General features: G+C 38.9%; 2 protein-coding genes across 3 annotated transcripts in view; one reads left to right on the plus strand and one right to left on the minus strand.

Annotated features, from left to right (window-relative positions):
- Window positions 1-12,993, minus strand: part of LOC137258832 (glycosylphosphatidylinositol anchor attachment 1 protein-like) — a 155,634-nt gene that overhangs the window by 24,201 nt on the left and 118,440 nt on the right. Inside the window, exon 1 of one of the 2 annotated variants that reach the window (XM_067796525.1) lies at window positions 591-655. The exons of the other annotated variant lie outside the window; for it this stretch is intronic. The gene's annotated coding sequence lies outside the window, so the exon portion shown is untranslated. Of the gene's footprint in view, window positions 1-590; window positions 656-12,993 lie in introns of those variants that run through there. 2 annotated transcript variants of the gene reach the window in all.
- On the plus strand, window positions 668-10,125 carry LOC137258835 (cytochrome c1, heme protein, mitochondrial-like). The gene is made up of 7 exons (XM_067796529.1): window positions 668-834; window positions 2,425-2,618; window positions 4,193-4,319; window positions 6,713-6,883; window positions 8,207-8,354; window positions 9,039-9,139; window positions 9,792-10,125. The coding sequence occupies exons 1-7, from the start codon at window positions 763-765 to the stop codon at window positions 9,888-9,890; spliced, it is 912 nt and encodes a 303-aa protein (XP_067652630.1). The 5' UTR covers window positions 668-762; the 3' UTR covers window positions 9,891-10,125.

A 12,993-nucleotide genomic window follows, 5' to 3' on the forward strand; every position in this document is an offset into this window, starting at 1 on the left:
TTTTTCTGGGACTGTTCTGGTGAGACGCGGATGGTGCAAAATGTGTTTCTATTGGATAAAATCTGATTTCACAGCCTTAAGGTGAGGTCTGCCTAAACCTATGGGTTGTTTGGCTCTGAAGACGTGTCAGCTCCCTAGAGATTGGAAAAGGTATCTAACCCTAACCATAAGGACTGTGAAGGGTGCCAAAGTCTTACCCCAAACCCAAAGGATTAAGGGTTGTTAACCTCTGAAGAAGGGATGAGTGAAGCAAAAGGCAATTAGCGATATAGTGAGACTGCGGGGGTGCTATAGTGAGATAATTCCCCACGGCGCTGGCCGGTGCTGCGCCCGGTGAACTGCATTCTACCTGGCATTCGTAATGTGTTCACGCTTGAATATAGGAGTTTTTATATTGAACTAGTAAGTCAAAATTAACATTATGTTCAAGATAACATTTACTGGTTCATAGACAAAAGTCTGGTAGTTAGGTTCAAAAGGCCCTTGCTAGTCAGTTTAACATACAAAAAATGTGGCACTCTCCGTTTTTTAAAAGTTATATCTCACTGACATATGGAATTACACATGATATTACACATGTGGATCGTTACCTGTAAACACAACACTTGCCGGGATCTCTCTTCCGGTACTCTTATACCCGGAAATTGCTCGGTATCAATGCGCATACACTTTTACCCTGGTTCATAACGTACGTAGTTCAGCTTCCTTCGTTACAGGGTCGAGTTGCATGACGGTCTCTCTGCCTCGAGGTAAAGAACAAAAATGGCCGCTATCGTCGGCAGGACTTCGAAGCAAGCTCTGTTGCGAGCAAAATCGGGTCTTGTGACCCCTCAGGTAAGACCGAAAAACATTCAAGAAATTAAAATAAGTAAAAGGAAATGTATACCCGTTCATGAAATACCATCGGCGTTCGGCGATGGCAATGTTGAGCGTTGAGAATAAACCTTCAATGCCCTTGAAAATCACGTTTCATAAGTTTCAGTGTCACGTAAGTAATGTAGGTAGATATGTTTTCACTTCGCTCTCAGCAACATAAATTGTTGCTCCACGACTGTCCTATTTATTTGTTACCGTCGAAAGAAGTATCAATACGCAGAATTAACGTGATTAGTGCTTGACCTGAAGTAATGTGGTGTTAATTTCTCGGTGAAATTGCCAAGAGGTGGTTCTAACCAGATAGTCCCAATAGTGAATGCTCCGAGTAGTTTTAGAATGCAATATACCACAATATCTTGCAAGGAGCATGTCTAATGTAGCACAGGGGCTTGTATTGCTGAAAATAATTTCTCCTGGTAGCGTACACTGATATCCATATACATATATAGAAGGAATGTAATGGACACAAAGTTGCCAAACACCCCACTCTCGATTATGGATGAATTTTGTGTGGGAAATTGTGGAATGTACAGCTGGGATTCTTACTGAAATAAAGCTAGATAAATTCCCTTTTGAATAAATCCAAAATTATCAAAATCAGTGCACTATTTACGGAGTAGTCTTGCTTGGAACTCGGGAAAAGACAAACTTTTTCATTAGTATGCCCAAAACCTGCCTAAGAAAATCATCGCCTCTCGGAGAAGAAATATTATGTATTTCACTTAAAAACATCCGATTGGCAAAAAGCATAACCTTTTCATAATCGCCAGATATTTCGCTTTCGTTCTACAACCTCTCAAATGAAATAGGTTATTCTTTTACCTGCAATACACGACTTTATTGGAAATTTAGTGACATCAAGTTATTGAGTCCACCACGTTTGTCCTTCACCCTCAATAGGCTTGCACCAACACAATATATTGTGCCACGAGATATGAAATAATACTGGTATTTTATTTTTGCCCAATCAGAGAGCAGTTTGGTACAAGCCTGTTTCCCTTTCCTTCTTTATCATGTTTATATGTATATCAGTGTATGCTTGTTGGACCCAGGACATATTATTTTCATCAATGCAAGTCCCTGTGTATTGTAGGTCATGTCGTCTTTGCCCAAATCTTAAACTGTGTATGAAATCCTTGTGAGCAATGTCCATTTACACTGTTAGAGGTTTATGCATGGACTTTACTTCCATTTATGAGACTTCCATTAGTGTGGAATTTGTGGTGGCTAAAAGGGTTAGATTGCTGACTTTAGGTGCTGGCAATTTGGTGTCTGACTTTGACAGTGGTTTCAAAATCTTACATTAAGTAGAAGAATTTGTATTGTACTGAAGGTACTATATTCTGAAGTGAAGAGACCATTTCTTCAAAGGTACTGTGCATGCAAAACATGCCATAATATTGTTATTTAACTTACAAAATCTATCAAAATGCAGAGAAATTATTGCAATACTTTTTTCTCAAAATCATCTTATGCTGCAACAGTGACATTGTGCAGTTGTAAGTGATGTGTCATGAAATATTTACTTGCATTATTTGTATGTTGCAGGCTAATTTCGTGTCCTTCAAGAAGCTTAGTACTGGCAAGAAAGTAGTTGTTGCTGCTGCTGGCGCCGCAGTTGCAGGAGGGGTTGGTCTGGCGGTAGCCCTCAACCAGACCGTCATAGCCGCTGATCTTGAACTCCATCCACCAAAATATCCATGGAGTCATCATGGAATGTTCAACGCATTTGATCATGGAAGGTATTTGCATACAATTATGGGGTCAGGTGTAGGGTAGGGTATTTCCAAAATAATTATATTGCAATATATTGTGAACCTGTTACACATGGTTAAAGATAATGAAATTATTGTTTACTTTCTTTTGAAACAATGCCACTTGACACTGTCAGAACTCAGATGTGATTGTACAAGAGATCTGTTGAAACTGTTTCCATATTTAAGACTTTGCTCTTAAGTTTGGAGCTCGAGAAAAAGCATCTGCAGGAGCTTTTCCCATTTTTTTTTAATCCCCACAAGCAATGAAATTGTTTTATTCATATGGTTTAAAAGTCATGCAGGTGCAATTATATGACCAATGACATTCTCAAAACTATTGATGTCATAATATCAAGGAAATGCATCATCATGTTAATGATCATGGTGAAGTGTAGGCATTTTACCATATTGTGAAATTCGAATTGCAATATACTGGTCAACTGGTCTAACGTCACATCAGCAATATTTCAGCCATATCGTGATGAGAACATTTAATACTGAAATGAAATAAATTAAATATATGTCTACTGTAAAAACCCGTCAACGAAGGACAGTAAAACAACTAGAATATCACAATTATCATTAAAAATAGCGAGGAATTTTAAAACTAATAAAAGTAATATCACTATGCAGACAATACAATATAAAAACAGGCTATCAACAACCAAAGGTAGATCACCACACTAGGGGGACTTACAGTACCTTAGCTACCTGCATGGACCCTTGTATGATTTACACCATCCCCTCTGCCGCTGGCAAGTGTAAGAAATGCTAGCCAGAATTAAAACAACAAGAATACTACGATTAAAAACTCAGTAGACTTGAATTTAAATCGAACGTTTTGGGACTTACGAACCCTCTCAGGATGACAATAATTTTACAATACTTCAACCCCCTTTGAGGGTACATCCACTAACAGTTTCATGTTACTAATCTAGACTATCAATACTAAAAAATATCTATTTACAATTCATTCAACAAATCCAATTCTTTTAAAAATGAAGTAATTAAATGAGAACTGATATTAGTTAAAAGTTCCTTCATTCTACATGATTTAAAGTAGGTATCCCTTGATGGAATATTAAACACAATCAAGCAAGGCATGCTTGAAATAGTAGTATTTGTCATGACCTGACCATTAATATTTCGCTTGGTATGATTATTAGGGCATGAACGGTTTGTGCTAAGAGCATGGTAATTAATCGCACTTGAAAATAACTACAATAACAAGTTGCTGTTGATCACTGGATTGTCTGGTCCACACTTGATTATATACAGATCGCTACCATATAGCTGGAATATTGCTGAGTGCGGCATAAAACTAAAGTCACTCACTCACTCCATTCCAGCGTTTGTATGTTTAGCAGTCACTTACAGATTCTGTGTATTGCAGTAAAAATGTGGATTTAGCTTTGTTATGGATAATTTATATCTGTTTTACTTCAATTTTCAAGCCTTTCCATTGCATCTTGGTCTCAAATGAGACCCAAACATTTAACATGCGGTTCAAATCTACACATAGGACATAGGACTGAAGGTAAATCCCTGCTCTGTTGCAGCATCCGTCGTGGCTACCAGGTGTACAAGCAAGTGTGTGCTGCATGCCACAGCATGCAATACCTCTGCTATCGTAACCTGGTTGGTGTCATCATGACAGAAGAAGAGGCCAAGGCAGAAGCTGAAGAGGTGAGCCACATAAAAGAATGCCCTTGAAGATCTGGGTTAGAATAGGTCTTCAGCAACTCATGCTTGCCACAAAAGGTGACTGACTATGCTTGTCATAAAAGGTCAATTGTACAGATTGATCTTCACACTGTTGATCACTGGGTTGTCTGGTCCAGAGCGGATTATTTACAGAATGCTGCCATAAAGCTAGAGCCAATAAATCTGCAGCCTGTATACTGTTTGCTGCCAAATCCTACTGACAAAATGTGAAATAAGTATACAAAAGATAAGCAGGGGTCCAGTTAAGGGATGTATTGGCATACATAAGGCTAAAGAATATGCACCATACTGCAGAAAATAATTTCGAAAACGTAGCCGATACACACTACAGCAATGGTACACAGCCTTAAACTCATTGACGGACATATTTATCTGAAAAGTATTATTTTATTGTTTATTGACCTGCTTATGGAAGTAGCAATGTTGTGGTGCATATATGAAACGTAACCTATCGTAACTGATACTTCATAAGTTTCCATTCCATACTCTAATTGTACTCTTAGGTTTTTCCAGTAGGCCTGTATAAAAAAATAAGGAGTTAATGTTGAAAAATTATCTGGAGCCCTGATAAGATTTAGCACAAAATACCAAAGCTCATTGTGGAAGAAATCCTATGCTTGTATATCCTGCATGCAGAAGGATCTCCTGCGTTTACCATTATGTTTACATGGAGGTAGTTAACGTGCGGTTTTCAACTTGCTTTGAGAACACTTTACAGGATTTACCTTGACTCATAAACATTGGATCACAGGGACCCCTAATGACTAGTTTTATTTAGAGACCCAGAGATGCTGTGTATCAGGGTAAGATATGCTTAGAAAATTTCAAAATATATAAAAAAATAATGGTTGCGTATCAATTATGCATTTAAAATGTAAGGTATGCAAGAAGGTTTAAATTTGCATGCAGAATAAATTTGTAAATATTCATTGTGTAATGAAAAAGACATTTATTGCTATCAAATTGTAGTTAGTATAGGACTAGTGTTGTACTGTCTGTATGGGATGAGTGATTTTTTAAGCAATCATTTCTATAAAATTGAAGTTGGTTTTGATTAGGTATGACATAAAGCAGTACATACCTGCTTAGTAAACTCAGTCAGTGAGTAAAATCTGTAAAGTAGCCTCACATTTGAAAGCAGTGGGTACAGAAAATGAAATACCCACTCAACATTCATAATACCCGCTCACCAAAACTGCAGTGGGTACATTAAACACATGGGCTAAATCTTTTATTTCGAGCTCTAGGGTCCTTGCAGGCAATATGAGGGGCCTGTGAAGTAACAGTGTGAATAACTGATAATTTCTTTAGAGCTTGGAATGAATCATTGACCATATGGACTGAATATTTGGGGGGTTTCCATGGCAACAAGTTTGACTTTGACTGAAATTGGTGATAGTGTTCTTTTCCGGAGCATACCCTTCAAACTGTTTTGTGTTTCTTCACCAAACTTGGCAGGTATTATCATAACTAGTAGATATACTGAAAAAAGGATTTTGCCATTGATGACTTCTTGTTGCCATTACATTGGTAACACATATGTGTCGTAAGATATGACTGACATGATTGGGTGGTCAGGCTTGCAGACTTGGTTAACACCAGTCATTGTATCCAGGTTGAGTATATATCAATGCTCATGGTGTAGATCACTGGGTGTCTTCTCCGGACTCAATGATTTACACTTACAGACTGTCGCCAAGTAGCTGGAATATTGTCAAGTGCAACACACTGCTAAACTTACTCTAGAGTTATGTCCCTTTGGAGTATCAGACAACAGTAATGTCCTGCTTGTGGTTTTCACAAGGTGATTGACATTGAAGCCTCCATTACTCCACGTGAAGGAGTGATAGCAACCAGGGCTCGATTTAGTGCTGTGTTGTTTGCATTGGTACAGCCCAAATTTACAAAGTGGAGCCAAGTTATCAGTCTAACTGAAACCAGATGCAAGTCAAAACTTTGTGAAATATATCAACTATAAATCTAACATTATATTTATAAGCATAAATATGTCACCTCATGTTTTCTTACTTTGAATAGCCATGGCACTGAAACATTGCTGTTTATAGACACGTCTCACTTATGACAGCTCTTGTTGACAAGGATCAGATGCGGCTTTGTCATCCTATGTTTTTAAGGGTACTACATCAAGGAAATATGTTTATGTGCACTGAAAGCACTGCCATTTTAACACACTATGTTACAACTGGAATTTGGCTGGTGCAATTAGGTTTTTATGTAAAGTTTCACCTGGTGCAGGTAGGTTAACATCTCTTAAATTTAGCCCTGTTAGTGTGATACAACTGATTTATCATTTTGTCAGTGTTGACCTGACTCGCCCATGCACATGATTGCAGATCCAAGTAACAGATGGTCCTGATGAGGAAGGGAACATGTTCCAGAGGCCAGGCAAACTGTCTGACAAATTCCCAGAGCCCTATGCCAATGCTGAGGCTGCCCGTGCTGCCAACAATGGCGCTCTACCTCCTGATCTCAGCTACATTGTCAATGCAAGACATGGAGGAGAGGTAAGAAACTGTGCTGAATCCATCATTGGAAAAAGTTGTTAAGAATGTTGATTTCTGCAGAAACAGCAATAAACATAACTGGTTGCATGCTCAAATGCACCCATGAATTCATGTATAATTCAACAAAGAAATGGTGAAACATTTTTACTTAAACAAGGGGTGAGATCATTTAGGGATATTTTTCTTTTGTAGATCATGTATTGTCCCCCAATGTGTTATTGATGGAATATCGCTGGAATATAGCTAAAATAAGCACAAAAGCCCACTCATTTAGATAAACATTAGGCCCTCAGCCTTGTAATGTTTGTAGGGTCAGATGGTCAGACCCTACAAAACCTTGGTCAGGTGGTGTGGTGTCACTGGTGGACATGGATTGGGGATTTTGATTTGCCTGTTTTAGGCATGACTGAGTGCAACCTGTCATGATATTGCTGATCTAGTGGTCAGACTCACTTGGTTATCACTTGTTGTACCCCAGTTGCCTAGAAGGATGCTTATGGTGTCTGTCCATGATTGTCTTGTCCATTATCACTGGATTGTCTTGTCCAGGCTTCATTATTTACAGACAGCAGTGATATAGCTGGAATATTGCTGAGTGTGGTGTGAAACTCACTCACTCAGTCTTGCCCTTCTGCCATGACTTGAGAAAGTGCTACAATTCTCTGTGAAGAGTTGTGTCAATTGGGCACACTAGGCACCTAAGATTGTAGGCCGAAATGATGGTTTACACCTGCTTCTAAATTCGTTAGATATACTCCAAGGCCAATTATCTTACCTAACACATGAATGTCGCTTTCTGATTGGCTAAGCACTATTCTATTATTTTCAATGTACACCGCTGGGAATTCTGAGCTCTTCTGGTGCTTCATGGTAGTACTTTTTTACCGCGAATAACATTGAATCACGCATCAAGCATGGAAATTACTAATGTTTTGTGATTAGAAATCAGTGGAAGGGAGATAACTCTAAATCTGTTTACCTTGTGTCGTTTGCAAAAAGGCGATTCACCTCGCATTCAACAGAAGTGCTTCAAACAGTTAAAAATTAAAATTCAGCTGTTCAGTAAGATAAATATGTTGTTCACTGGTCCCTCGGAGTCCATGGACTCATGTACTGTCCAGGATTGTTTATGTTCCAATAGCCCTGCGGGCTTGGGGAACATAAACAAACCTAGAGGGTACATGAGCCCATGGCCTTCTCGCAAACAGTGAACAACTTATATTGTAGAGATAGCATCAAATTCAGGTAATATCATACATAAGTGCATTCAGTCTCTTATTACTGATATGAATGTGCTAATAATAATAATGCTGTTATGTGCAGGACTATGTGTTTTCGCTGCTGACTGGCTACTGCGACCCTCCAGAGGGAGTCAGCGTCAGGGAAGGTCTTTACTACAATCCCTACTTCCCCGGAGGAGCTATAGGCATGGCCCAGGCTCTCTATAATGAAATCATTGAATACGAAGATGGTATGTGATGTTTGACTTGCCTAATTCTTATACAGACATTAAATTTAGGCAAACATTTTCCTTTTAGTGTAGAAATGTCGTAGACCTGTGAAGATTTATCTTGAAATTGGTCTTCAGCAATTTATGCTTGTGGTTAGAGGGAACTAACAGAATAGGGAGGCCAGGGTCGCTGACTTGGTTAAAACATGTTGTCTAGAAGGATGCTCATAACGATCATCACTGGATTGTCTGGTCAAGACCGAAGTCATAGTGCTGGAATATTGCCATGATTGCTGAGTCTGCACTTACTAGCCAACCAACCATGATGGCAGTTTGATGAGTAGAAATAAATGTGGATTAGTCGAGTAATGTGGAATATGGTGCAAAATAATAATGGGGGTATTTCTTATGTGCTGAATTCCACACCATGGAAGGGCATGCTCAAAATGCTACAATCTGATTGTTATTACCCTGGATACCCCAAGCTGCTGGTTGAACAGAGGCAATTTTTTAACAAACTCGCTTGTCTATGGTTTAGTTTTGGACTGAATTTCTAAAAACTTACATGAGTCCAGCTGACAAACACAGTCATCCAAGGACTCTCAGTGCTCAACACTGTCTAACTTGAACATTCAACCCTGTTTCACATTACCGGACCTTTTGACTGTATGACAATACCACCACATGTTGGTCATCTGTTTGCAGGCACTGAGGCCACACAGAGTCAGTTAGCAAAGGATATATGTGTATTCCTCAAGTGGGCGGCAGAACCCGAACATGACACGCGCAAGAGGATGGGACTTAAGGTAAGAACTCATCAGGGAGTCTAGTAGTTAGTGAGGAAGATCCGAGTTTATTTCCCACATGCTTGCAATGGGTGAAGCCCATTTCTGGTATCCCCCGCAGTGATGTAGCTAGAATATTGCTAAAAGCGGTTTGAACCATACTCGCACACCAACTCATTACCATGAAAGGAGTACACCTTTTCATGACCACTTTCTAATTCTTGCCATCAGTTAGATCTTCATTGTGCAGTTTCATCTGAAATATCAGTCAAACTTATTAAATGAAGATACTGGGTTTATCCTAAATATTATCTAAAGGATAAACAAGATGGTGTGTAAAGTTACGATATTTGCCTTAAGTTATGTTTATGTCTTGGTGCTGATTGGTAAGGTAAAGAGTGGGATGGACCTTCATCAATTGTTTATTATTGTGTTGATTTTTAAGTTAACCGGAAATCTGCTTTTAAATATGAAAATATGAATTCATTTTATAAACAAAAAATACTAAAAAATTAACAAAATTATTCTGAAATGAACGAAGGAAAAAGGTGTGAAACAAACTATCATGTATTATTCCGTTTTCAAGTTTTACATCTAGAGGTGACAGGCAGCGGACTATATGAAATAATGTTTATGGATTTCTTGAACTTACGCTAATCCTGTTTTTTCCCAGGCCATCATAATCTTCTCAGGACTAATTGCAGTCAGCTACTACCTGAAGCGACACAAGTGGTCAGTACTCAAGAGCAAAAAGATAGCTTTCAAGAAATGAAAACCTGGGGATCATAACCTGATAACAATTTGTAAATTTTATTGTGTTTCCTGTCATTGGACTAGACAAAGGACTAAGTTATTCATGGATGGATGGTTGACTGACAACGTATCACAGGCCTCCTACTATACATCATCCATGCTGATACAGAAGGAACAGTTGTTGTTTCATTCATGACCTATACAGCTGTTTTCAGTCGTGACACATACTTAAAATAAAACTTAGACTGTGTTGACCATGTGTTCTGTTGTCATTGGTGTCAAGATGTATTTGAAAACTATGCTCATGGGTTCAAAGCAGTTTCTGACTTGATTTTATGCCTTGGCTTATAGGCAAACCAACACCCTGCACACTCCCTCACTCAACTAACCATCCAAAAACTCTCTCAACTAATCGCTTAACCATTCAACCCTCTTATCACTCACTCAACCAAGCATCCTCTCAACCAACAATCCTTTCACCCACTAAATGACTCGCTCAAACATTCAAACACTGAACTCCCAAACAATGACTCAACCAACTTTTCACTCAAACTACCAACTATGCAACCACTCACCACACAAACAATGACTCAACCAACCTTTCGCTCAAACAACCAACTACTCAACCACACGGCCACCCAGGCACTGACATGTCACTTGCAACGTAAAACAGAACATTGCAGATTTTGATACCTTTCGGTAAGCACTTACAGAAACAAATCATTAAAAATGCCAATTCAGCCTATGAAATTGAAAAAGAGATGAAAAAAGCGCAATACGCATGTGCACTGAATAGGTTTCCTTGAGACAGTATGCATGCCCGGGGTATGTGTTGTATGTGTACAGAAACAACTAAATAGTCTACTCGTTACATAGGAAAAACACGTTGACTGAAATAAGCTGCCTCTGTTACAGAGAAAACTCAATGTCTGGTTTAATGACACCTACATGTCTGCTCGCCTTTCTGCTTAAAACAGTATGCAATGCACAACTTCAATCATTGACCACATGCAATTTGATGTTAACAAAGAGCCGGCTAAGCGTATCGGCAAACGAACCTGTGGCCAATAGAAAAGGTTCGTTACACTTGAATGCATATCCACAGTTTTAGATCGGGTTCGGTCTCCCAAGTTCTTCGTTTCGAGGGAGGTAAACCCAAGTACAAATTGTGTGCGATTATACGCTTATAATTCTGTTCGCCTGTTCTTAATCATCAATGCATTTCATATATAATGAATAAGTGATAGCTGTATTTTAATTATGTTTTATTTTTGTGTTTGTATGTGACCTTTAAGTATTCAGATATGCAGTTTAAATACATGTACGAAAACAGGTTACTTGATGATATATTATTGTAAGGAAAGACACGCAGAATGAGATCAGTGTAGTATTTCCGTGACACCTCCGAGCGCTGCTACCCACATGCCCTCCCTGAAGGACAAAATACAGGACAAAATATTTTGAGGATAATGGCATTTTTATGATTGATATTTCATCAGATTGTCAGTGAATAAATATATCATTATTCATAATTTCAAAATGTACACATATCCCCAACTATTTTTGCCCAGTATATATCCACAACCCAGAGATCAATAACGAGTAATTGGCTTCCTCAGCGACGAGAACTTGCTAACCAGCAGCTGTTCATCACGGGGTTCTATCTCCCTCTACACCGCCTTGGTGGAACGAGGAAGAGAAGGTAAGGTGTCGTGCTGGCGCCGTTTGATAGGTTTTATGTGCACTACCAATTCTAACAATGACCAGGTATAGTGACATCATTACGACGTGACTGATAGACAAGGTGTGAAGTAATACGGAGTAATTGTAGACTAATTCAGCCAGGGTGATATGTTTCCTATGAATGTCCTTCCCACTACTGTGTTAACATGTCCACTTTCGTTATGTACAGGGAACCGACTACCCTCAACTCACACTAGTTAGTGTATGGACTTACTTACTAAACTGACGCCAGTTAATTATCTATTAACTACTATGTCTGTTGATTGTACTTATAATGCAGTTTTGAAAGAGTGCTGGTGTATCATGTCAAGAGTTACTGTATTTGTTGGGCAATCCCTAACAGCCTACTTATTGAAATGAGGTATGCAATCGAGGTAATACACTCACATGCACCTACTGACAGCGACTCTGTTAAAATGGAAGGCCTATGTGTAGAATTAGTTTCGGGAAAAACATTATATCTGTTAAGTGATATTCTATGGTCGTATTAATGTACTGTTTAGTTAATTACTGCATCTGTCTTATCTACACATAATGCATTTCTGAAACAGTTTGGGTGTATTTTGTAAAATGGCATTTGTTGGTAAATCTCTTACAACCTACTTTCGTTATGGAAATGAGTTCTCGAGATCAGACCATTGTACCCGCGACAGTAAACGTAAATGCACCTACTGAACGCGACTGTGGTAATATGAAAAGCCTTCATGTGAAACTAACCAAAGACAAAATTCACAAACATATCATCAAATCTAAACGTATTAATGTTTACATTTTCGAAGTATGTGCATATGTGGAGTTCTAAAGTCGCATCATGGGAAGAAATGACTGAGAGATAATGTAAGGAGTGATTGAACCACATGTGCAGTATCGTGTTGTAGTCATGACGCGTGAACCCTGAACCCTCGTCTCTTCTCTAAACGTGTATTTACGTCGTATGCTGTCTTTGCTGACATGTGGCCGACTCAGTTTCACCCTTCACAACTACATGGAACGAGGAAAGGTCGGTTTGCAGACATGCGGACATTTGCCAGATTTCACATACGCTACAATTATGACAATGACCAGATATATCGAAGTCATTACTCGGTCAGTACAAGGTGTTAAGTAATGCTGCAGTAAGAGTAACTCATATTTGATGACTCTGGTGTGCCTGGTCTCCTTTCCCTATGTACAGGTATTTGGACATGTACACCAAAATATTAGGTGTCTTGGTCTGTGGATATCAGGATATCATGACTCAAGATGGAATACTAGTATTTTGTCATTTCCACATTTTATACAGTATGTAGACATGTCAGTGCTCATAGTTGATGTTGAGTTTGTTGGCGCAAAGAGTTGACACCAGCCGCCTTTCTCTATGCAAGTGTCAGTGCAAGACA

Source organism: Haliotis asinina, chromosome 12, assembly GCF_037392515.1.
Source record: "Haliotis asinina isolate JCU_RB_2024 chromosome 12, JCU_Hal_asi_v2, whole genome shotgun sequence".
In the NCBI taxonomy this organism is placed as follows: Eukaryota; Metazoa; Mollusca; class Gastropoda; order Lepetellida; family Haliotidae; genus Haliotis; species Haliotis asinina.

Excerpts from the sequence above, each read along its gene's own strand:
- LOC137258835 (XM_067796529.1), top strand. The coding sequence starts at position 763 with ATGGCCGCTATCGTCGGCAGGACTTCGAAGCAAGCTCTGTTGCGAGCA. Across the intron at positions 8,355-9,038 it reads AATCATTGAATACGAAGATG|GCACTGAGGCCACACAGAGT; the intron begins GTATGTGATGTT and ends ATCTGTTTGCAG. Across the intron at positions 9,140-9,791 it reads GCAAGAGGATGGGACTTAAG|GCCATCATAATCTTCTCAGG; the intron begins GTAAGAACTCAT and ends GTTTTTTCCCAG.